The sequence below is a fragment of the Mustelus asterias genome, chromosome 12 (assembly GCF_964213995.1).
Source record: "Mustelus asterias chromosome 12, sMusAst1.hap1.1, whole genome shotgun sequence".
Taxonomy (NCBI): domain Eukaryota; kingdom Metazoa; phylum Chordata; class Chondrichthyes; order Carcharhiniformes; family Triakidae; genus Mustelus; species Mustelus asterias.
Genome location: NC_135812.1, coordinates 58,590,655 through 58,615,142, shown reverse-complemented (window position 1 = coordinate 58,615,142; position 24,488 = coordinate 58,590,655). Strand labels below are relative to the sequence as shown.

The 24,488-nt window shown below is 43.1% G+C and overlaps 1 protein-coding gene across 1 annotated transcript in view; it reads right to left on the bottom strand.

Annotated features, from left to right (window-relative positions):
* Positions 1-24,488, bottom strand: part of srp68 (signal recognition particle 68) — a 52,553-nt gene that overhangs the window by 18,735 nt on the left and 9,330 nt on the right. The window contains exons 6-9 of the mRNA XM_078225301.1: positions 18,634-18,743; positions 17,725-17,795; positions 16,360-16,500; positions 6,093-6,191 (exon numbers count right to left, since the gene is read on the bottom strand). Of these exons, the coding sequence (XP_078081427.1) occupies positions 6,093-6,191; positions 16,360-16,500; positions 17,725-17,795; positions 18,634-18,743 (421 nt within the window). The remainder of the gene's footprint in view (positions 1-6,092; positions 6,192-16,359; positions 16,501-17,724; positions 17,796-18,633; positions 18,744-24,488) is intronic.

Below are 24,488 nucleotides of genomic sequence, written 5' to 3'. Positions count from 1 at the left end.
AGAATCTAGAGGAGCGGGCAGATAAAAATAAATAAAAGCTGCACAAGAAGGGTGTTCTTTTGAAAACATCCAACAGTGATAGCGCTGGAGAAACACAAGTTCATTGAATGGCACTGAGAGCCAGTGCAAGTACAGCAGCAGCCTTGGTAACTAGGACCAGGTGAGTATTTCTACTGTACAGTTTTTAAAAGTAGAAATTGGTCTTTAGGTTAGATTAATTAGTGGTTAAAGCACAAGGAGTAAGGTAATATCCCAAGTATATTTAATATTCTTTAAAAACGTAAGAAGTAAACGTAAAAGGGGATAATTGAAGGCTAAGACATGGCTTGGCAACTCGACCACATGGAGTGGTCCTCCTGTGTGACGTGGCAAGTCATGGACATGTCACCACATGTCACCATTCTCGCAAGAAGTGTCGCCAGCTGCAGTTACTTGAAATCCGAATTTCATATCTGGAGCAGTGGCTGGAGTCACTGTTGAGCATTTTTAAAGCTGAGAGCTTTCTGAATAGTAGGGTGAGGTAAATAGTGCACAGGCAGAAAAGAAATGGGTGACTGCCAAACAGGTAAAAGCATTGATCAATGTTGAGATAGGCAGATTATTAATCAGTAAAGGAATCAAGGGTTGTGGGGATAAAGTAAGAATGTGGAGTTGAGGATTATCATATCAGATTAGTCATGATCTCATTGAACGACAGAGCAGACTTGATGGGCCAAATGGCCTATTTCTGCTTCCACATCTTCTGGTCTTATGGCAAGTAGTGCAGGACTCCCCTGGTACATCTCCCTCTCTAACAGATTTCCCATTTTGATAGTACTGGGGGAGATGATTACTCAGGGGAATAAAGCAAGAGCCAAGTCCATGGCACCACCAGTGGCTCAGATGCACAGGGGCGGGATGTGAAAAAAAGAACAGCAGAGCCAGAAGAATAGGGGATTTTATTGTAAGGGAACAGAAAGACGTTGCTGCAGCCACAGACGTGACACCAGGATGGTATGCTGCGACCCTGTTACCAGGGTCAAGGATGTCACTGATTGGTTGCAGGACAGTCAGTGGTCATTGTCCATGTCGATACCAACGACATAGGAAAGAGAGGAGGTACTCCAAGTACAGCATAGGGAGCTAGGAAATAAATTAAAAGGCAGGACACCTCAAGATAGTCATCTCAGAATTACTTCCAGTGCCATGTGCGAGTGAGGTCAGGACTAGGATAATAGACCCGATGAATGGTTGGCTGGAGAGATGGTGTAGGAGGAAGAGATTTAAATCCTGAGGCACTGGGACTGATTCTAGTGAAGTTTGGACTTGTACAAGCTGGACAGGTCACACCCAGGCAAGATCTGGACCAATACTCTCACTAGTACTGTTACTCACTAGTAAACTAGAGTGGCAGGGTATGGGAGCAGCGAGACATACATGAGGGAAAGAAAGATAGAACTGAAAGATACAAAGGTAAAAAGCAAAAGTAGAAGTCAAAGGAAATGAGGACTAGTAGCAAACAGGGCCATAGTACAAAATAAATACGTAAAAGCATTAAAAGGACAAACCTAAAGGTACTGTATCTGAATGCAAGAGCATTCACAATAAGGTACAAGGTAGACAAATTAACAGCGCATGTAATTGTAAATGGATACGATATGATTGTGATTTTGGAAGCATGGCTGCAGGGTGACCAATCCTGGGAACGAACTATCCAAGAATATTAAATATTTAGGACAAAGAGGCAAAAAGGAAAAGGAGATGGGGTGGCGTTGTTAGTAGAAAGATGAAATCAGTGCAATAATTAGAAAGGATATTGGTTCAGAACATCTAGATGAAGAATCGGTGTGGAGCTAAGATGCAGAGGCAGAAAACCTTAGTGGCAGTTGTCTAAAGGCCTCCAAACTGTTGTGGTAAGGTCAGGGACCGCATTAAACAGGAAACTTGAGATGCATGTCATAAGGGTACTTCAGTAATCATGGGTGACTTTAATCTGCATATCGATGGAACAAACCAAATTAGCAACAAAACTGTGGCAGATTAAGTGTGTCACAGGATTTCTTTTGGACCAGAATGTTGAGGAACCAACTGGGGAACAAACTAGCTTTGGTATTGTGCAATGAAAAGGGGTTAAATAATAACCTGTTAAACTTTTAGGGAAGAGTGACCATAATTAAATCATCATTAGTAAAACAAAAGCTGGAGAAATAAATGGGGCTGAAAGCTGATAAATCCCTAGGGCCTAATAATCTACATCCCCCAGTACTAAGGGAGGTATCCAAGGAGAAAGTGGGTCCGTTGGTTACCTTCCAAAACTCTGTAGATTCTGGAAAATTCCTGTAGATTAGAGAGTGGCAAATGTATCAATGTAACCCCACTATTTAAAAAGGAGGGTGAAAACAGGGAATTACAGACTGGTTAGTCTAACAGTGATAATGGGGAATAAAGAAATGGCCGAGGAATTAAATTCTTACTTTGCTTCAGCTTTCACAAGGGAAGACATGAATAATGTACCAGAAGTTCTGAGAGAAACAAGTTTTAGTGAGGTGCTGAAGGAAGTCAGCATTAGTACAGAAATGGTTTGGGGAAATTGATGGGATTGAAGGTGACTAAATCTCCAGGTCCTGATAATCTTCATCTCAGAGTACTAAAGGAAGTGGCCCTGGAAATAGTAGATCCATCGTGGGTTTTTTCCAAAATTCTTTGGACTCTTTGGATTCTTAGGAATAGATTGGAGGGTAGCTAATGTAAGCCCGCTATTCAAAAAGGGAAGTAGAGAGAAAACAGGGAATCATAGACCAGTGAGACTAATGTCAGTACTGGGGAAGTTGCTAGAGTCCATTATCAAGGATTTCATAACTCAGCATTTGGAAGGCAGTGGTATAATCAGACAAAGTCAGGATGGATTTACAAAAAGGGAAATCGTGCTTGACGAATCTATTGGAATTCTTTGAGGATGTAACTAGTAGAGTTGACTGAGGAGAACCAGTGGATGTGGTTTATTTAAACTTTCAGAAGGCTTTCGACAAGGTCTCACATAACAGACTACTATGTAAAGTTAAAGCACATGATAATGTCTTGACATGGATAGAAAGCTGGTTAGCAGATAAGAAGCAAAGAGTTGGCATAAATAAGTCTTTCTCTGATTGGCACTTTCTCAGTGACTAGTGGGGTTCCGTAGGAATCTGTGCTAGGACCCCAACTGTTCACTTTATATATTAATGATTTGGAAGAGGGAGCTGAATGTATTATCTCCAAATTTGGAGATGGTACAAAGTTAGGTGGAAGGTGAGCTGTGAGGAGGATGCAGCAATGCTCCAGCATGATTTGGATAGGCTGAGTGTGTGGGCATATGCAGTACAATGTGGATAAATGTGAGATTAGCCATTTTGGTAGCAATAATAGGAAGACAGGTTATTACTTGAATGGGTATAAACAGAGAGGTGGATACTCAACAAGACCTTGAGGCACAGTGGCAGAGTTGTTAGCACTGCTGTCTCATAGCGCCAAGAACCTGGGTTCAATTCCCAGCTTGGGTCACTGTCTGTGTGGAGTCGGCACATCCTCCATGTGTCTGCATGGATTTCCTCTGACTGCTCTGGTTTCCTCCCACAGTCCGAAAGATGTGCTGATTAGGTGCATTGGCCATGCTAAATTCTCCCTCAGTGTACCTGAACAGGCGGAGTGTGGCAACTAGGGAATTTTCACAGTAACTTCATTGCAGTGTTAATGTAAGTCTACTAGTGAAACTAATAACTAAACTTTTTTTAAAAAGTCAACGGGCAGTGAAGAAGGCAAATGGCTTTCATAGCGAGAGGATTTGAATATAGGGATAGGGATGTTTTGCTGCAATTGTACAGGGCGTTGGGTGAGGCCACTCCTGCAGTATTGTGCGCAGTTTTGGTGTCCTTATCTGAGGAAGGATGTCCTTGCTATAGAGGGAGTACAGCGAAGGTTTACTAGGCTGATCCCCGGGATGGCAGGTCTGTCGGTTAGGATTATATTCATAGTTTAGAAAAGTAAGAAGGAACGTCATAGAAACTTATAAAATTCTAACAGGGTCAGACAGGGTAGATTCAGAAAGAATGTTTGAGGATAAGGGATAAAACTTTTAGAACGGAGATGAGGAAAAATTACTTCACCCAGAGCGTGGTAAATGCGTGGAATTCACTACCACAGAATGTAGTTGAGGCCAAAACGTTAACAGATTTCAAGAAGAAATTAGATATAGCTCTTGGGGCTAAAGGGATCAAGGGATATGGGGGGAAATCAAGATATTGAATTCGATGATCAACCATGATCAAAATGAATGACGGAGCAGGCTCGAAGGGCCAAATGGCCTTCTCCAGCTTCTAGTTTCTATGTTTTTATATTTCTAAGTTTAATTGTAGAGAAAATGTTACGAGTCCATTATAAAGCAACAGGATACTTAGAAAATATCAATGGGATTAGACAAAGGAAATCATGTTGACAAACCTACTGGAGTTTTCTGTGGATGTAACTAGTATAGATAAGGGTAAACTAATGGATATGGTGTATTTGGATTTTCAAAAAGCTTTTGATAAGGTCTCACTAAAGGGTTAGTGTGCAAAATTAAAGTGCGTAGAATTGGGGTAATATATTGGCATGAATTGAAAATTGGATAGCAGTAAGGAAACCACACCCGAGTATTGTGTGCAGTTTTGGTCTCCTTATCGAAGAATGGATATACTTGCCATAGAGGGGGTGCAACAATGGTTCACTACACTTGATTTCGGTGATGGCAGGATTGTCGGATGAGGGGAGATTGGATCGGTTAAGTCTGCATTCACTGACATTTAGAAGAATGAGAAGGCATCTAATTGAAACCTATAAAATTTTGACAGGGTTGGACAGGCTGGATGCAGGGATATTGTTTCCTCTGGATGAAGGATCTAGAACAAGTGGTCACAATCTCAAGATACAGGGGAGGACTGAGATGAGAAATTTCTCCACTCAGAGGGTGGTGAACCAGTGGAATTCTCTACCACAGAAGACTGTGGAGACAAGTCACTGCATATATTTAAGAAATAAATAGGTTTTTAGACACTAAAAGCATCAAGTGGCATGGGGAGAGAATGGGAGTATGGTGTTGAGATATAGGATCTGCCATGAGAGGTATTGATAGAGTGGATTCTCAGAGGCTTTTACCCAGGGCTGAAATGGTTGCCACAAGAGGTTACAGGTTTAGGGTGCTGGGGAGTAGGTACAGAGGAGATGTTAGGGGTAAGTTTTTCACTCAGAGGGTGGTGGGTGCGTGGAATCGGCTGCCGGTAGTGGTGGTGGAGGCAGATTCGATAGGGTCTTTTAAGAGACTTTTGGATAAGTTCATGGAAGTTAGTAAGATAGAGGGTTATAGGTAAGCCTACTAGTAGGGACATGTTCGGCGCAACTTGTGGGCCGAAGGGCCTGTTTGTGCTGTAGCTTTTCTAAGTTCTATGATCACATTTTATGGTGGAATAGGCTCAATGGGCCGAATGGCGTACTACGGCTCCTATTTTCTCAGTTTCTACCTTGGGAAGGAAGCTTTGAAGAGGGTGGAAAAAATTCACTAGGACAATACCCGAATTTGGAGGGTTAACCTAGGATAAGTTGTTTAAACTTGGCTTCCCTTGAGTATATGTGATTGAAAGGTGAACGGATTATTAAAGGATTTCCAAGGGTAGTAGCTACAGAGAAACTGTTTCCTCTGGTGACAAAAAAGGGGACATAATCTTAAATTAGAACGAGGAGCAAAGTTTCAGGAGCAGAATCAGGAAACACTTTTTCATACAAGTGGGAGTAAGAAATGTGAACTCTCTCCTCCAGAGGGCTGAGTGCTGGGATGGGGTTACTGGGAGCTTTCAGGACAGAGACAGATAGACTTCTGTTAGGTAAGGGTATAAAGGAATATGGGGTAAATGTGGAAAAAAAGAGTTGAAGTACAGATCAGCCACAATCTCGTTGAATAACAGAGCAGCCTTGAGGGGCTGAATGACTTAACATTATGTCAAAACTGAAAGCCAAGCAAAACATAGTTTTTTAAAATCAGTGACAGGAGACGCTCATCAGCTTTGTTTACTTAATTTGTCACTCTGATTCACTCTTGGTCTTACCGGATCGACCCTCAGCTCCTCACGGACTGCCTGGATGGCATCACGGCACTCACTCAACAGACTCTCATACAGTCGCTCCTTGGCTTCGTCAGTTGAAGTCTGTAACACAAACCACTGAACAGTCAGAATATAAATTGGGGCTCTCTCCAGGGAATACTGTACCAAATCACACCAATTAAACTTATTTCATACATAATTGGGTTCTCCCATTTTTTTGTATCCCTTTAAATACAATAGTCTCTCCTAGATGCATGACAGATGATTTGCTGGTTAGGTGCACTGGCCATGCTAAATTCTCCCTCAATGTACCTGAACAGGCGTCGGAGTGTGGTGACTAGAGGATTTTCACAGTAACTTAATTGCAATGTTAATGTAAGCCTACCTGTGACACTAATAAATAAACTTAAAAACTTTAGATGAGGGAGCAAAATTTTCTCACTTCAGTCGCGTTCTGAGTACTGAAGGAATGTTGCATTGATTAAAGTGTTTTTCAGATAAAGCATTAAACTGGGCTGTTTACCCTCTTAAGTCAACAAGATCACATGACATTATATCAAAGAATTGCAGGGGAGCCCTGGCCAGTACTTATTCTTCAACCAATAACCATTTATTGCATTGCTGTTTTGTGGGGCCTTTGCCACGTTTCCCTACATTACAGCAATGACTACACTTCAGAAGTAATTTATTACTGGTACAGTTCCCTGGGACATCAACAGGTGTTGAAACACGTAAAAGTATTTTTGTTATCTGCTCAGCACCCCCCACTCTTCATTCTGCAGCTTCATATCTATTGCCTCAGTGCTCACTGAAGCTCAGTACTTGGAGACCCTGTTCCTGTGACAACCCCTATAGATCACCCAACTATTCCATCTTGGCCCATCACTTAATGATTTTGTAACACGCACCATCACAACTGGGCCATCACAAATTACAGCTTAGTCAAAACTCTACTACCCAATACTACCCTGCAGGAAAGAGTCTCATTCCTCTAGTCCCACCTGTCTTCATAAATTTCTCATTGCCAAAGCAATGATTTCAGTCTTTGTTTACAAGTGTCTCCTCACCTCTGCATCCCACTTCAGACAATATATGCCCTTTACTCTTCCAATTTTGGTTTCCGCTGCATTCTCCTTGGTTCCAGTAATCTCAGCCTCATAATCTAATGCTGCCTCTAACCCCTCACTTACTTCTTTCAAAAAGGCTTCTTGTCGCCGAACTCTTACCCTGACCTTTCAGTCATCCCTAACAGTTCTTTCCGCCATTGCTGATGTTCGGTTATTTTCACTTCTGTAAAGTGCTTTGGCATGTTTTTAATACATTATAAAAGCTGCTAGGTGAGTGCAAATCATTATCGACGTATCCCATATTATTAATAGCCCCACAGCAAATTCAGAGGGAAAATCTATAGCTTTGAGTACATGGCTGAGAATTATAGAGTGGAGTCACTATCAGGACCAAGGATTCCAAACCCCATGGAATCAAACAATCCTGCAATTACACTGAATACCAAAGAAAGTGTTACATATTACACAACAAAATTATCAATGAGAAGGGACCGAGTCGAGAAGAAAAGGAAAGCGTACAAAAGGTTCAGAGAGCTTGGCGAAGATAGGGATCTAGATGAGTATACGGCTTGTAGGAAGGGACCAAAGAAGGAAATTAGGAGAGCCAGAAGGGGTCACGAGAAGGCCTTGGTAGGTAGGATTAAGGAAAACCCTAAGGCGTTCTATAAATATGTGAAGAGTAAAAGGATGAGACGTGAAGGAATAGGGCCTATAAAAGGTGAAGGCGGGAAAATCTGTACGGAACCAGTAGAAATGGCAGAGGTGCTTAATTAGTATTTCGCCTTGGTTTTCACAGAGGCGAAGGACATGGGTGGATGTACTGCGGGCTTGCGGTGGACTGAAAAGATTGAGTATGTGGACTTTAACAAAGAGGTTGTGCTGGAATCTTTGAATGGCATCAAGATAGATAAGTTGCCGGGTCCGGATGGGATGTACCCCAGGTTACTGTGGGAGGTGAGGGAAGAGATTGCAGAGCCTCTGGCGATGATCTTTGCGTCGTCGATGGAGACGGGAGAGGTGCCGGAGGATTGGAGGATTGCGGGTGTGGTTCCTATTTTCAAGAAGGGGAATAGGGATAGCCCAGGAAATTACTGACTGGTGAGTCTAACCTCAGTGGTTGGTAAGCTGATGGAGAAGATCCTGAGGGACAAGATTTATGAGCATTTAGAGAGGTTCAGTATGCTCAAGAATACTCAGCTTGGTTTTGTCAAAGGCAGATCGTGCCTTACGAGCCTGGTGGAGTTCTTAGAAAATGTGACTAAACACATTGACGAAGGGAAAGCGGTAGATGTGGTTTATATGGATTTTAACAAGGCGTTCGATAAGGTCCCCCATGCAAGGCTTCTAGAAAAAGTGAGAAGGCATGGGATCCAAGGGTCTGCTGCCCTGTGGATCCAGAACTGGCTTGCCCAAAGGAGGCAGAGAGTGGGTATAGATGGGTCTTTTTCTAAATGGAGGTCGCTCACCAGTGGTGTGCCCCAGGGATCTGTTCTGGGACCCTTGCTGTTTGTCATTTTCATAAAGGACCTGGATGAGGAAGTGGAGGGATGGGTTGGTAAGTTTGTCGATGACACGAAGGTTGGTGGGGTTGTGGATAGTCTGGAGGGATGTCAGAAGTTACAGAGGGACATAGATAGGATGCAAGACTGGGCAGAGAAGTGGCAGATGGGCTTCAACCCAGATAAATGCGTAGTGGTCCATTTTGGCAGGTCAAATGGGATGAAGGAGTACAATATAAAGGGAAAGACTCTTAGTACTGTAGAGGATCAGAAGGACCTTGGGGTCCGGGTCCATAGGACTCTAAAATTGGCCCCGCAGGTGGAGGAGGTGGTTAAGAAGGCGTATGGTGTGCTGGCCTTTATCAATGAGGGATTGAGTTTCGGAGTCCGGGGATAATGATGCAGCTATATAAGACCCTCGTCAGACCCCACTTGGAGTACTGTGCTCTGTTCTGGTCGCCTCATTACAGGAAGGATGTGGAAAAGATTGAAAGGGTGCAGAGGAGATTTACAAGGATGTTGCCTGGATTGAGTGGCATGCCTTATGAGGATAGGCTGAGGGAGCTCGGTCTTTTCTCCTTGGAGAGATGTAGGATGAGAGGAGACCTAATAGAGGTATATAAGATGTTGAGAGGCATAGATTGGGAGGACTCTCAGAGGCTTTTTCCCAGGGTGGAAATGGCTGCTACGAGAGGACACAGGTTTAAGGTGCTGGGGGGTAGGTACAGGGGAAATGTTAGGGGGAAGTTTTTCACACAGAGGGTGGTGGGCGAGTGGAATTGGCTGCCGTCAGTGGTGGTGGAGGCAAACTCAATAGGGTCTTTTAAGAGACTCCTGGATGAGTACTTGGGACTTAACAGGATGGAGGGTTATAGGTAGGCCTAAAAGGTAGAGATATGTTCGGCACAACTTGTGGGGCCGACGGGCCTGTTTTGTGCTGTAGTTTTTCTATGTTTCTATACTTGTGCCAGTCAGGATAGTTGTTATAACAGCCACTGATTGTTAGGTGCAAGGAAAATCAAGTCAGGCAAGAGCTATTGAGATGCTGAATTGTTTGCTGTACAGTTCAGTCAGTTTGTAAACAATCAAGTGCCCAACCCAAAAAAGGTGTGTTGGGTTTGTAACTGAATGCTGAATAGCCTGTCATACTGGTTCAGATGGTGTTTGAAGGGTGTTGGCTATTGCAGCTCGATTTGCAATCAGTCAGTAAGAGACCAACACCCTCCTCCACCTGTACACTAAATATTGATCAATGCTACAAAAGGTGATAGATTTTGATTTGATTTATTATTGTCACATGTATTAACAGAGTGAAAAATATTGTTTCTAGCGTGCTATACAAAGTATACCGTTCATAGGGAAGGAAAGGGGAGTGCAGAATGTAGTGTTACAGTCATGGCTAGGGTGTAGAGAAAGATCAACTTATTGCGAGGTAGGTCCATTCAAAAGCAGCAGGGAAGAAGCTGTTCTTGAGTCAGTTGGTATGTGATCTCAGACTTTTGTATCTTTTTCCCAACGGAAGAAGGTGGAAGAGAGAATGTCCAGGGTGCATGGGGTCCTTAATTATGCAGGCTGCTTTGCCGAGGCAGCGGAAAGTGTAGACACAATCAATGGATGGGAGGCTGGTTTGCGTGATGGATTGGGCTACATTCACGACCTACATGGATCTGCCTTCATGAAGAAAACCTCAGAATACAAAACTAGATAGCTAAGTTAAGGAAATAACAAAATAAATCGAGCATTCCCGATGGATAAATTTTGGGAATCAATGGATAATGAGATGGGATCAGAGTACAAGATAAGGACAAATTTAGCACCAATTTATGAAAAAAGATGCACTTGGAAGGTGCAGGTGTGTAGGCCCAACTTCTGCTGTAGATAAGGGCAACCTGGAGTAGAAATTCATGAAGCAACCAGAGAAATATGAACCATGGGATTTTATGAACAAGATCGATTACATCTGATTAACTCATTGGGCCTCCTCAATGAAATAACAGAGCTGAGAGATAAGGGGAATTAAAGGCATTCGAGAAGAATTTGGATTATCTGAAAAGAAAGAATGTGCAAGGTTATGGCGAGAATGTGAGGGAATGGCACTAGATGCATTGCTCATTCAGAGAACTAGTGCAAACACGACAAGCCAAATGGCCTCCTCCTGTGCTGTAGCAATTCTGTGGAAACTCAAGGGAGCCATATATTTTGACTTTATTAAATTGCATGGCACAGTGCCTAACAGCAGAAAGCTTGAATGACACACGCTGATAGTGTTGGAAATGGTGCTGGTGGGATAAAAGGGAAAGAAAGGTTTTCTGAAATCAGTTGAAACTCAGGAAATAAGTTGAGCTGTACACAGAGCAGCATCAACATTAAAGGAAGGGACAGGTAGGTTCTTTCAGGGATCAGTGGCGAGGGCATTTAGAAGCAGAATCCAAGCTGTTTACTCAATGTAACAGGGATATCTACCAGCATGAGGCCAACAATTATCCCTCAACTAACACCTCAAAAAGAAACCACAAATTAATTGGTTATTTCTTACTGCTGTTTGTGGGATTCTGCTGTGCAAAATTTAAAAAAATCAGTTGCCACATTTGCCTACAAAACAAATGACTGCAATTTAAACCAGTGAATCACTTTGGGACATTAAGGATGAGAGACTAGAATAAATGGAAATTCTAACAGTCACACTGTGCAACATCAACTTGCCAGTTTATTAGAGATGTGACAAATACCACAATAGTACAGACAAATCTCATTAAAGTGAAATATGCAGGAAATTTGAAATAAAAACAAAAAACATCAGAAATACTCAGCATGTCAGGCAGTATCAGTGGAGAGAGAAAACGGAGGTAAAGTTTCAGGTAGATGACCTTTTGTCTGAAGTGGTATAGCAAGTGTAACCCAGCAATAGACAATAACTGTCAGCCTCATCAATGATTCCCATTTCCTGAGAATTTGTTTTTAAAGTTTAGGATGTCTGTTACAATAGGACAGAGGATGAGACATGAATATCACAACAGCAGTTTCTAACAATGGGTGACAGCTCGATACTGGCAGTGACTTCACCAGTAACTTATTCTAGAGTTGGCTGAAAAAGGTTCTGCAGGTCTTCCTTGAAACTTCATTGTGTTCCCTAACAGTTACAGAGTTTTGTCAGAGATGAACAGACCAACTTTGTCAGCTTCTTTCATATCAACACTAACTTTACATAGAGCATTTAACATAGTAAAACAGCCAAAGGTACTTCACAGGATGGTAGACAAAATGTGACAACAACCTACAGAGCTATCTTATTGGTCTACATTACTTGGTTTTAATCAAGACTGAGTCTCTAAGGCTTTCTAAACTAGGTTGTGGTTTATAAATCCGAAAAAGGCTTGTATTAATATAGCACCTTTTGCAACCATAGCATAGGTTTCTTTACAGCCAATGAAGTGACTTTGAGTTGTGGTCACTGTTATAATGTAAGAAAAAGCAGCAGCCAATTTTCACACAGCAAACTTCCACAAAAAGCAATGTGATAATGACCAGATCATCTGTTTTATCATGTTGATTGGGGGAAAACTATTGGCCAGGACACCAGAGATAACTCGCCTGCTCTTCTTTGATAAAGGGCCATGGGACCTTTCACATTCACCCAAGGCAGACAGGGCAGTGATTTAATGTCTTGCCTGAAAACTCCCTCAGTGCTGCATTGGAATAGCCGCAGTGATTTTTGTGGAGTGAGACTTGAGAAACCAAAACTTTCTGACTCACTGGTGAAAGTGCTACCAACCTACACAGATATTTCAGAAGCAAACAACGCACAGGAGAAATGAGAGAAGCTAAAGGAACACAACTGCAAATTCTGCGGCTGGTAACATGCATTTTGTAACCAGGAGATATATGACAAGAAGCTGTGTGCTATATGATTTGTACCTCAACAAGTGTTAACCCAGTAATTTATAAATGACAAAAAACTGCACTCATATAAATGCACTTGAAAATGAAACATTTCCCTGTGGTTCTGAAATACCATTAGTGGCAGAGCCTAATGTGAACAGCAATCTCCACATCCTTACTCCCTATTCACTTCATAAGGTGCAGAAGTGATCATTCCCCACTGACATTTCAGTGCCACAGTACTGAGGGAGTGCTGCATTGTTGGAGGTGCCATCTTTCAGATGTGAATTGAGGCCCTGCATACCCTCTCTGGCAGATGCAAATGATTCCACGGCACCGTTCAATGAGCAGGGGTGTTCACCCTGGTTCCTGGCCAACATTTATCCTTCAAACAACACTGAAGACAAATTAACTGGTCATTTATTTCATTGTTGTTTGTGGGATCTTGATGTGTGCAAATTAGCTGCTGCATTTCAAGAGTGAATACACTCCAAAAGTACTCAATTGGCCAAGAAACATTTTGAGGTATCCCAAGTTGTGAAAGCAAAATACAAGTTCTTTATATTTTTTAAACATGGTGTGTATATTCAAAGGTGAAAAGCTGAAGATTTGATCTTTGCTTCCAGGCTTTGGGCTCTGCAGAAGTATCACTCCTGTGGCGATTGTCAGAATAGACACTGCATTAACTTGCTCAGGGCCACAGCAGCATTCTTGTAGCCCACGCAAAAATATGCAATCTGGACACTACACAACTTGGTCAGAGTGAGTATTCAGACCAGAGTATCCAAACATTGACATAATGGTGCAGCATAGGTGTCACACCCCCCCACACCCTTGTGCTGTCAGCAAGGTTGCAATGAGTCACTGGAACCCTCCCGAGAAAGAACAGGAACCTAGAAACTTACAAACAACAAATTTAGGATCGGTCAATTTAAACAGAGGGGTTGTTGCTATTTATTATGACAAATCCTCAGAAACTCCCATTTACATAATAGGGTTGGAAACGGAAGATTTATGAATGTGCTGTTCCTCTACGTGAACAAACACTCACCCATATTGTGAACTACATAGTGGCTTTTGGAATCTGACAAATTAAAAAAGAGACCGACTTGCATTTAAATAGCATCTTTCATCACCTCAGGAAGTGCCAAAGTGCTTTAGAGTTAATAAAGCCTTTTGCAAATTTAGTCACTTGTAATGTAGGACACTGCACCTCCCACAAACAACAATGTGACAATGACCAGGTCATCTGCTTTGATACGATTTAGGAATTGATATTGGCCAGGACATCTGTAATTTGTCCTCAAGTTGCCAATACTCTGAAAGCAGCCATAGGATATATCAATGACTTCTTTTTGAGCAAGACATTATTGACTCAGTTCCCTCTAAAATAACCTACATTCTAGCAGCTATTATGCTTAAATAATAGTTAATTTTAGTTAACTGTGAAGCATTTTGGATGTTCTGAGGATGTGAAAGATATTGCCCAGAATTGTTTGACCTTGCCCGCGGCTGGTATTCTTCGATGATCTCTTCCCTGTGAAGAATGACCTCAACTCTACTCAGCACATTCTTATCATGGCTCAGCTTATACTGGCACTTGGTACAATGGCAGTAAAGTCATATTACAGTAAACAGCTGCTGCAAAGGTTGGTGCCAGCAGACACAGCATTTTGCTCTTGTGGTAGGCACAATTTGAGTCAGAAGAGCTTTGGAAAGAAGTCATGCTTAGATAATGGCCAGAATTCTTTGAATTTGTTCAATCCCGCCAACGCTGCCAGCAAGAACAGAGTTTGGCACTCAGCCGAAACTTCATTCACTGCAGCGGGACCGAAGAATACCAGCCACAGGCAAGGTCAGAGAATTCTGGGTAATATCTTTCATATCCTCAGAACATCCAAGATGATTCACAGCAAACCACTATTTAAGCACAGTTGCTGCTGGAACATATGTTAGTTTAGAGGGAATTGAGTCAATAACGCTGTACCCACATAGAAGTCAACGGATTGTCAATAGAACAGCAACTCCACAAAATGGAATACCCTGTAGCATGGTGGAATTCATCGGAAAGCAAACAAATGGATTAAGTTTCAGTCTCGTTGACTTATGAGATCATTCAAAGCCAGCGATTCGATGACAATCCCAGGTTCTCATTCACTCTATACATTTTGTGGCTGGATTGCCCTCCTCTTGGGCAGTGTAGCCTTAGACAGCTATTTGCAGACATACAACTCAATTTCTCTCATTAGGTGAATGTGGCTGATCTCAAGAAGAAGCAACTGAGGTTTACCACTTGTGGAAGGAAGATATTCCGCAGAAGATGAAAAGCATACTCAAAACAAAATGTGTTACTTATTCCCATTTCATCTTTTAAATTTAACCAACATTCCTTTGGCCTTATCACACCATACGCACTGTGAAGTAGATAAACAGCATAGTTGGGTAATAGAGTCACACCAACTCCTCCTGGGCTGGAGGGCAGTTTCCCTCTCGATGGTTTCCAAAATAATCTAGAAACCAGTTTCATTTCAATTCTGCTGCTGCCAACACTGCTCACTGTTAACAAAATGGAGCTGACAGACAATTAAACACTGAGCACGTTGACGGCTTCAGCTCACAACTAGGTTCACTATCACATCTGAATAGTTGTAATAACCCAGCTGGTGCACATCCCAGCCCTGCAGTTAGGTGGATTGCAGGATGTGGGCAGGACTGGCAAGGCCACAGCGATTCTCCCATCTCTAGCTGCCTTGAAAAGCTGGCAATGGACCTTCTTCTTCCACCTGTACTGCTGACAGATAGGGAATTCACCAATACGAGTGCAGTGACTATGAAGGAATGGCAAGACATGCCTAAGCTGGCGTGAATGTTTTCTCCAAGTTGTGTTCTATTCCAAATACATAGCTTCTTTCTGATCTCCCTGGATTAAAATAACCATGTCCTGTTTTAACTAATTTCATCTGTTACCTCAAAACCTGATGCACTTTGTTTTCCACTTCCCTACACTTTCCCCTTAGTTTACTGGCTTTAAAGCTCCAGACTTGGTGTCCCTCCCATATTGCTCTCCTCTCCTGGTTGTTTCTCAATCCTGGCATTGCCATGCACAATTATGTGTTAGAGATAAAACAGCATCCTCTACTGCCAGGGAACAGTACTGCAGATTCCAGCGACAGCAAAAACTATCTGATGGTGACTTGATGTCTCCACAGCAGAGGTAAAAAACCTGGACACTTACAAAGCCACCATTGAATAAAATTCTCACAAATAGTAGCTTTTTCACAATTAAATTTACAACTTTCTCTTCAGTACACTGTTTGAACAAATTATGGTACAGAAGAATGGGGAATGGAAAATAAAAATTTGAAACTTAATCCTGGGGCTCCATGTTCCACGGAAGACAACAGTCTGTAGGGACGCTTGACCACTAAAGAGAGCAGTTAAGAGTCAATTGCAGTGGTGTGCGACCAGAGTCACATATAGGCCTGACAGGAAAAGGCAAGCAGTTTTTCTTCCATAAAGCACATTGGGTTTTTATGGCTTCAGTCACGTTGACTGATGCCAAATCTCTATTTCCTGATACCTGTTAAATAAATTCAAATTCTGAAACTGCCGCGGACCGCGGGGGGAGGTAGAATGGTGGAAGGTTGCTCACAGCCAATGACATACTGAAATACAGTCACTGGTGTAAACAGCCGATTTGAACATAGAAAACTCTCAAACAATGAATAAAAAGCGACATTTTCCGATTAAGGGATGTTGGTTGAAGGATCCATTGGAAATGCTGGAACATCTCTGCAATCAATTTTCTCCTCTGAGAAGTCATACCTGTGCAATCGCTGCCTCGTTATCTGCCAGTCCAAGGAGGAAGATCCGCACTTTATCGATTTTCACAGGGATGACTCGTCCTCTCCACTTTACTTCACTCATAGTGGCAGCATGCTTCGCTCTGGTCTGCGTTAGCAGAGTCTTCGGGAATAACAAATAGGTTAAAGTCAGAATGAATAAAGGCTCAGAAAAGAACTCTTTTACAACAGAGCTCAACGAATCTTTGCTCGAGTTTGAAACAGTGATTCACAGTGAAAGGCAAGTGGCTCCATAGCAAATACAAGTCCCGGTAAACCTCTATGGTTTTAATGATTGGCGGCTACAGAGCAGTGTAGTGTTGGATGTCCATCAGTGACCACAGCATGCTGGAAATCAGGGACTCAGTAGCACAATCCCAAGTAGTGATCACATAGGAAAGGTAACATGAGTATTCACTCAATGTGTTGCTCCAGTGTTAATGAGCCAAGTCTTTACCCAAAATCTGGATGGTAAATGATTCATATAGAAGCTAAAACTGAGTCGTGCTAGGGACAGTAAGAAGTCTCACAACACCAGGTTAAAGTCCAACAGGATTATTTGGTAGCAAAAGCCACTAGCTTTCGGAGCGCTGCCCCTTCATCAGGTGAGTGGGAGTTCTATTCATAAACAGGGCATATAAAGACACAAACTCAATTTACAGAATCATTATTTTGTAAATTGAGTTTGTGTCTTTATATGCCCTGTTTGTGAACAGAACTCCCTCTCACCTGATGAAGGGGCAGCGCTCCAAAAGCTAGTGGCATTTGCTACCAAATAAATCTGTTGGACTTTAACCTGGTGTTGAGAGACTTCTTACTGTGTTTACCCCAGTCCAACGCCGACATCTCCACATCGTGCTAGGGAGCCAGTTTGATGAAAAAAAATTCTTAAAGACATGGTTTAAATAACACAGAGGGTCACAGGTGAGCATTGGTGTTCTTTGGAAATGCAGTTCCTTCAATCAAGTCTGAAGCTTGTGGCAGTCCCAGGCTCTCATTGCAACATTGCAAGTTTAATTTCTCTGCTGTATTATCCCCAGGAGTATATAATCATACAATCAGTTCAGAATTCGATATATTTAGAAGGTGATCTATCATAAACCCAACCCTCATTAAGAGTCCATTGAGGGGGATTTATGCCTCTTGTTCAAACCTGCTCCATCCCTTTGAACAGTTCCACATGCCTGTTCTCCCAGACAGTTGACAAAGAGTTTTAGACAAAATGAATGACCTTTGACTATTAGTAGTAGCCAATTTGAAAGAACACAACCAATCAGGAAAGATGGAATCACAGCCAAAGAAATCTGATCCTGTCTATTACAAACTGATTATAAACAGTACTCCTTACATCCAGTAAGCCTCCAGTCTCTCCGGATTTCATTCGCATCTGAATCAGTTCCTTCATTGCAGACTGGTCACCTGTCAGAGAGGTAGAAGATAGTTAATGTTCTCTCCATAACATGGGCTTAACACTGACCATGGACTGAAGCACAGATGATCATTGCTATTCTCAGATAGGAAGACATGCTGAACATCCTGAAAAGATACCTATGTATCTGATTCATCCACACACATCCCAGTTTCAGGCTGCAACATGTAACCTCTAAAGATAGTGAGCCACTGATTTCCACACTGAGGGGGAACGAGAGAGCAGGGCGATGAGCAGGAGGGTCAGGGAAGGAAGCAGTGAAGAAGCCCATGGTCCAACCAATTAGTTCTGTGTCACTGTTGCATGTGGAGTCATGAAAAGCACCAATATGGAAATCAGAAATAAAAATCAGAAAATAGTGACCTGAAACATTAATTCCCTCCCTATGCCTGACTCATTCAGTATTTTAACCAAAGGAACTCCAGGAATATGGGCGGCACAGTGGTTAGCACTGCTGCTTCACAGCACCAGGGACCCGGGTTCAATTCCGGCCTTGGGTCACTGTCTGTGTGGAGTTTGCAAGTTCTCCCTGTGTCTGCGTGGGTTTCCTCCAGGTGCTCCAGTTTCCTCCCACAGTCCAAAGATGTGCAGGTTAGGTGGATTGGCCATGCTAAATTGCCCCTTAGTGTCAGGAGATTAGCAGGGTAAATACATTGGGTTACGGGGATAGGGCCTGGGTGAGATTGTTGTCGATGCAGGCTCAATGGGCCGAATGGACTCTTTCTGCACTGTAGAGATTCTATGATTCTAATAGCCCAGTGCGTCAGGCTGAATTCCTTTGACGTCACTGCAATTTTGGATCTATACTTCAAGCATTCATGCTCTTACCTATATTATAATCACAGTAACGGATATTGGGCGAGATCTCCTCCACACGCTGATGGTACAGCACTGCCTGCTCATCTGTGAACGCACTGGCTAACTTTTCGTAGATTGTCCTACCAAAGGCAAAAAAAGATTAAGGTCAAAACCGTCAAGCTGCACAAAGCCAAGCATTTTCACACTGGAAACTAGAGTGCACATAAACCCGCAAGTATTTAAACTGGCCCCATTCTAATGGTGGAGTTAACGAACTTGCATTTGGGAGACTGATTACTACCCAACTCCTGACACTGTTCACAGCTTTTCAACAACATTTGTACAGTGCCTTTAACATTGTACAACGGAGCACAATCAACCAAAAACTACTGAGACTGAGTCACATGAGGACAGGTGACCACACACCTCGTTAAAATGAAAGGAAAGAACTTTAAAAAATGCCATTTTATGGCCTCAGAGCTTCCCAAAGTGCTTATGTGAAAAGGTAGGCTTTTAAGCAACTTGTTGAGGAGAGGGAGGTACAGAGGCAAAGAGATTTGGAGAGGAAATTCTAGAGTTTAGGGCCTGGCCGGCTGAAAGACACAGCCACCAATGGTTGGCTGAAGGAAGGAGTGTGTTAATGTTCAAAATTAGATTCCATTCTAGTTTAATTCAATGGTGTATTATCCATATGGGGAGGCACGGTGGCACACTACTGCCTCACAGTGCCAGGAACCCGGGTTCCTGTGTCTATTCCCCTTTCAAACAGGTATACCGTTTTGGATAGGGATAGCCCGTCAGGGGGAGATATCAGCAGTGGCCAGGCCTGTGACACCACAGCTGGTTCTGCTGTGGGACAGGGTCAGGCAAAGAGCAAGCGAGCAGTAGCAATAGGGGACTCGATAGAGGCACAGACAGGCGTTTCTGTGGCCGCAATCGAGACTCCAGGATGGTGTGTTGCCTCCCTGGTGCCAGGGTCAAGGACGTCTCTGAGCGATTGCAGGACATTTTTAAGGGGGAGGGTGAGCAGCCAGAGGTTGTTGTACATATTGGTACCAACGACACAGGTAGGAAAGGGGATGAGGTCCTGAAATGTGAATATAGAGAGTTAGGCAGAAGGCTAAAGTGCAGGACTTCGAAGGTAGTAATTTCAGGACTACTACCGGTGCCACGTGCTAGTGAGAGTAGGAATAGGAGGATTAGGCAGATGAATGCCCGGCTTGAGAGCTGGTGCAGGGGGCAGGGATTTAGATTTTTGGATCATTGGGATCTTTTCTGGGGAAGGGATGGGTTACATTTGAACTGGAGGGGGACTAACATCCTGGCGGGGAGATTTGCTAGAGCCACTCAAGAGGGTTTAAACTAGTTTGGCAGGGGGTTGGGATCCAAAGCAGTAGGGAGACAGAAGGGAAGTTTGAGGGCAGCACGGAAGTTAAAGAGAGCACATTAATTAGTAAAGGCAGTGTCAGTAATCCTAGTACCAGACAGAAGCAAGACAGAGAGCAAGACAGAGAGCAAGGGAAGTCTAGATTAAACTGCATTTATTTCAATGCAAGAGGCCGGACGGGCAAGGCAGATGAACTCAGGGCATTGATGGGTACGTGGGACTGGGATATTATAGCAATTACTGAAACATGGCTAAGGGAGGGACAGGACTGGCATCTCAGTGTTCCAGGGTACAGATGCTATAGGAAAGATAGAACAGGAGGTAAGAAAGGAGGGGGAGTTGCACTTTTGATTAGGGAAAGCATCACGGCCGTAATGAGAGGGGATATATCCGAGGGTTCGGCCACTGAGTCTATATGAGTAGAACTGAGAAATAAGAAGGAGGAAATCACTTTGATAGGGTTGTACTATAGACCCCCAAATAGTCAGCGGGAAATTGAGGAGCAAATATGTAAGGAGATTACAGATAGCTCCAAGAAAAATAGGGTGGTAATAGTCGGAGATTTTGATTTTCCCAACATTGACTGGGACAGCCATAGTATTAGAGGGTTGGATGGAGAGAAATTTGTTGAGTGTATTCAGGAGGAATTTCTCATTCAGTATGTGGATGGCCCGACTAGAGAGGGGGCAAAACTTGACCTCCTCTTGGGAAATAAGGAAGGGCAGATGACAGAAGTGTTAGTGAGGGATCACTTTTGGACCAGTGACCATAATTCTATTAGTTTTAAGATAGCTATGGAGAATGATACGTCTATCCCAAGAGTTAAAATTCTAAATTGGGGCAAGGCCAATTTTGATGGTATCAGACAGGAACTTTCAAAAGTAAATTGGGGGAGTCTGTGGGAAGGCAAAGGGATGTCTGGTAAGTGGCATGCTTTCAAAAGTGTGTTAACCAGGGTTCAGGGTAAACACATTCCTCTTAGAGTGAAGGGCAAGGCTGGCAGAAGTCAGGAACCCTGGATGACTCGGGATATTGAGGCCCTGGTCAAGAAGAAGAAAGAGGCACATGACATGCATAGGCAGCTGGGATCAAGTGAATCCCTTGAAGAGTATAGGGGGTGTAGGAGTAGAGTTAAGAGAGAAATCAGGAGGGCAAAAAGGGGACACGAAATTGTTTTGGCAGATAAGGCAAAGGAGAATCCAAAGAGCTTCTACAAATACATAAAGGGCAAAAGAGTAACAAGGGAGTAGGGCCACTTAAGGATCAACAAGGTCAGCTATGTGCGGATCCACGAGAGATGGGTGAGATCCTAAATGAATATTTCTCATCAGTATTTACTGTTGAGAAAAGCATGGATGTTAGGGAACTTGGGGAAATAAATAGTGATGTCTTAAGGAGTGTACATATTACAGTGGAGGTGGTGCTGGAAGTCTTAAAGCGCATCAAGGTAGATAAATCTGCGGGACCTGATGAAGTATATCCCAGGACGTTATGGGAGGCTAGGGAGGAAATTGCGGGTCCCCTAGCCAAGATATTTGAATCATCGATAGTCACGGGTGAGGTGCCTGAAGATTGGAGAGTGGCAAATGTTGTGCCTTTGTTTAAAAAGGGCTGCAGGGAAAAGCCTGGGAGCCTCACATCTGTGGTGGGTAAATTGTTGGAAGGTATTTTGAGAGACAGGATCTACAGGCATTTAGAAATGCAAGGACTGATTAGGGACAGTCAGCATAGCTTTGTGAGTGGAAAATCATGTCTCACAAATTTAATTGGGTTTTTTGAAGGGGTGACCAAGAAGGTAGATGAGGGCAGTGCAGCTAATGTTGTCTACATGGACTTCAGCAAGGCCTTTGACAAGGTACCGCATGATAGGTTATTGCATAAAGTTAAATCTCATGGGATCCAGGGTGAGGTATCTAAATGGATACAAAATTGGCTTCTTGACAGAAGCCAGAGGGAGGTTGTAGAGGGTTGTTTTTCAAACTGGAGCCCTGTGACCAGCGGTGTGCCTCAGGGATCAGTGCTGGGCCCACTGTTATTTATCATTTATATTAATGATTTGGATGAGAATATAGGAGGCATGGTTAGTAAGTTTGCAGATGACACCAAGATTGGTGACATAGTGGACAGTGAAGAAAGTTATCTCCAATTGCAACGGGATCTTGATCAATTGGGCCAGTGGGCTGACGAATGGCAGATGGAGTTTAATTTAGACAAATGCGAGGTGATGCATTTTGGTAGATTGAACCAGGGCAGGACTTACTCAGTTAATGGTAGGGCGTTGGGGAGAGTTACAGAACAAAGATCTAGGGGCACATGTTCATAGCTCCTTGAAAGTGGAGTCACAGGTGGACAGAGCGGTGAAGAAGGCATTCGGCATGCTTGGTTTCATCGGTCAGAACATTGAATACAGGAGTTGGGACGTCTTGTTAAAGTTGTACAAGACATTGGTAAGGCCACACTTGGAATATTGTGTGCAATTCTGGTCACCCTATTATAGAAAGGATATTATTAAGCTAGAAAGAGTGCAGAAAAGATTTACTAGGATGCTACCGGGACTTGATGGATTGAGTTATAAGGACAGGTTGAATAGACTGGGACTTTTTTCTCTGCAGCGTAAGAGGCTGAGGGGTGACCTTATAGAGATCTATAAAATAATGAGGGGCATAGACAAGATAGACAGTCAATATCTTTTCCCAAAGGTAGGGGAGTCTAAAACTAGAGGGCATAGGTTTAAGGTGAGAGGGGAGAGATACAAAAGTGTCCAGAGGGGCAATGTTTTCACACAGAGGGTGGTGAGTGTCTGGAACAAGCTACCAGAGGTAGTAGTAGAGGCGGATACAATTTTATCTTTTAAAAAGCATTTAGATAGTTACATGGGTACGATGGGTATAGAGGGATGGGCCAAATGCTGGCAATTGGGATTAGCTTAGGGATTTTTTAAAAAAGTCCTTCGGCCCAACCCATGGACAGGTTGGGCCGAAGGGCTTGTTTCCATGCTGTAAACCTCTATGACTCTAATTCCAGCCTCGGGTCACTGTCTCTGTGGAGTTTGCACATTCTCCCCGTTTCTGCGTGGGTTTCCTCCGAGTGCTCTGGTTTCCTCCCACAGTCCAAAGATGTGTGGGCTAAGCCCCTTAGTGTCAGAGGGATTAGCAGGGTAAATATGTGGGGTTATAGGAATAGGGCCTGGGAGGGATTGTGGTCGATGCAGACTCGATAAGCCAAATAGTCTCCTTCTGCACTGCAGATTCATATGGCACATGCAAATTGAGTGAACAGAGAACAAGAGCGAAAAAAAGTACATAAAAACCAAAGAGACAGTGAAATGGTACAAAACAATAAATCCAAGTCAAATCAACCTGTAGACGTCAGTAATATCGCCTCTGTTCAGTCCAGTGCTGGTATTTAGACTGAAGAAAACAAGCACACCACTTTCCACACAAACATATGTAAGATGTAATTCAAAGGTATGGCTATCCGATTCCTCACTGTTTCTCCCAATACTCTTGATCACCCTTTACGAATTCAAATTTCAGTTGACAAGTGTTTGAATCTTTGGAGCAAGTACCAATGAACCTTTTACTATAAAGCAAGCTCCATCCACAGGAAGCTGCATTTCCAGTAATGGCTGCAAACACGGGGTAAAAAATGAGTGCCTGTGGCATTTCCGTTCATACCAGCACTCATGCAACAACCTAACAGAAACTTCAAGTTCAAAGTTACAAATGAGATCTGTCTGTATTCCCCATAGAGGATTGGACAGAGTGGGATAAAGAGAAACTGTTCTCATTGGTGTAAGGGTTGATTACCAGAGGGCACCGATTTAAGGTAATTGGCAAAAGAAACAATGGTGACACGAGAAAAAAACTTGCCACGCAGTCAGGCGTTAGGGGCTGGAACAGACTGCCTGGTGTGTGGTGGGGACAGGGGCAATTGAGACTTTCAAAAGTCTATCGGGAAAAGACAAGGGGAAGTGGCAATAGGTGAACTGCTTCTTCAGCACAGACACAATGGGCCAAATGGCTTCCTTCTGTGCTGTAACCATTCTATGGTTCTAAGATGAGAAATGGGCATCAAGGATTGTTGCCCTAGTAACATCTCAATTGTTCTCATCATAACGTTCAGACAGAGAAGGTGCACTCTAACTATCCCAATGAGTCCATTGTTTTCCCATCAGATAGAGAAGGCATTCCAGAGAATTCCTCTGTCCCCTGCTTCAGTTTTATAAAAAGCCTGGGGAAGAAAAAGCGCAAAACGACTACTAACGACCTTGGTCTGGGGATAGAATCAAGTGGGATAAATACAACTATTCAGAACAGAGGTTGTTTATTTCTAATTCCTTTGCCAAAGTCACGAGCGGAGCCATTCACTGATGATTTCAATGCTAAACTGCAGATTAGCTTGGCTGTCACCTAGATTTGGTCTGCCAAGTGCTGGGTAACAAATATCTCAAACGAGAAATACCAGTCACTTGCCCCAACCTTTCGCAAATGCCAAG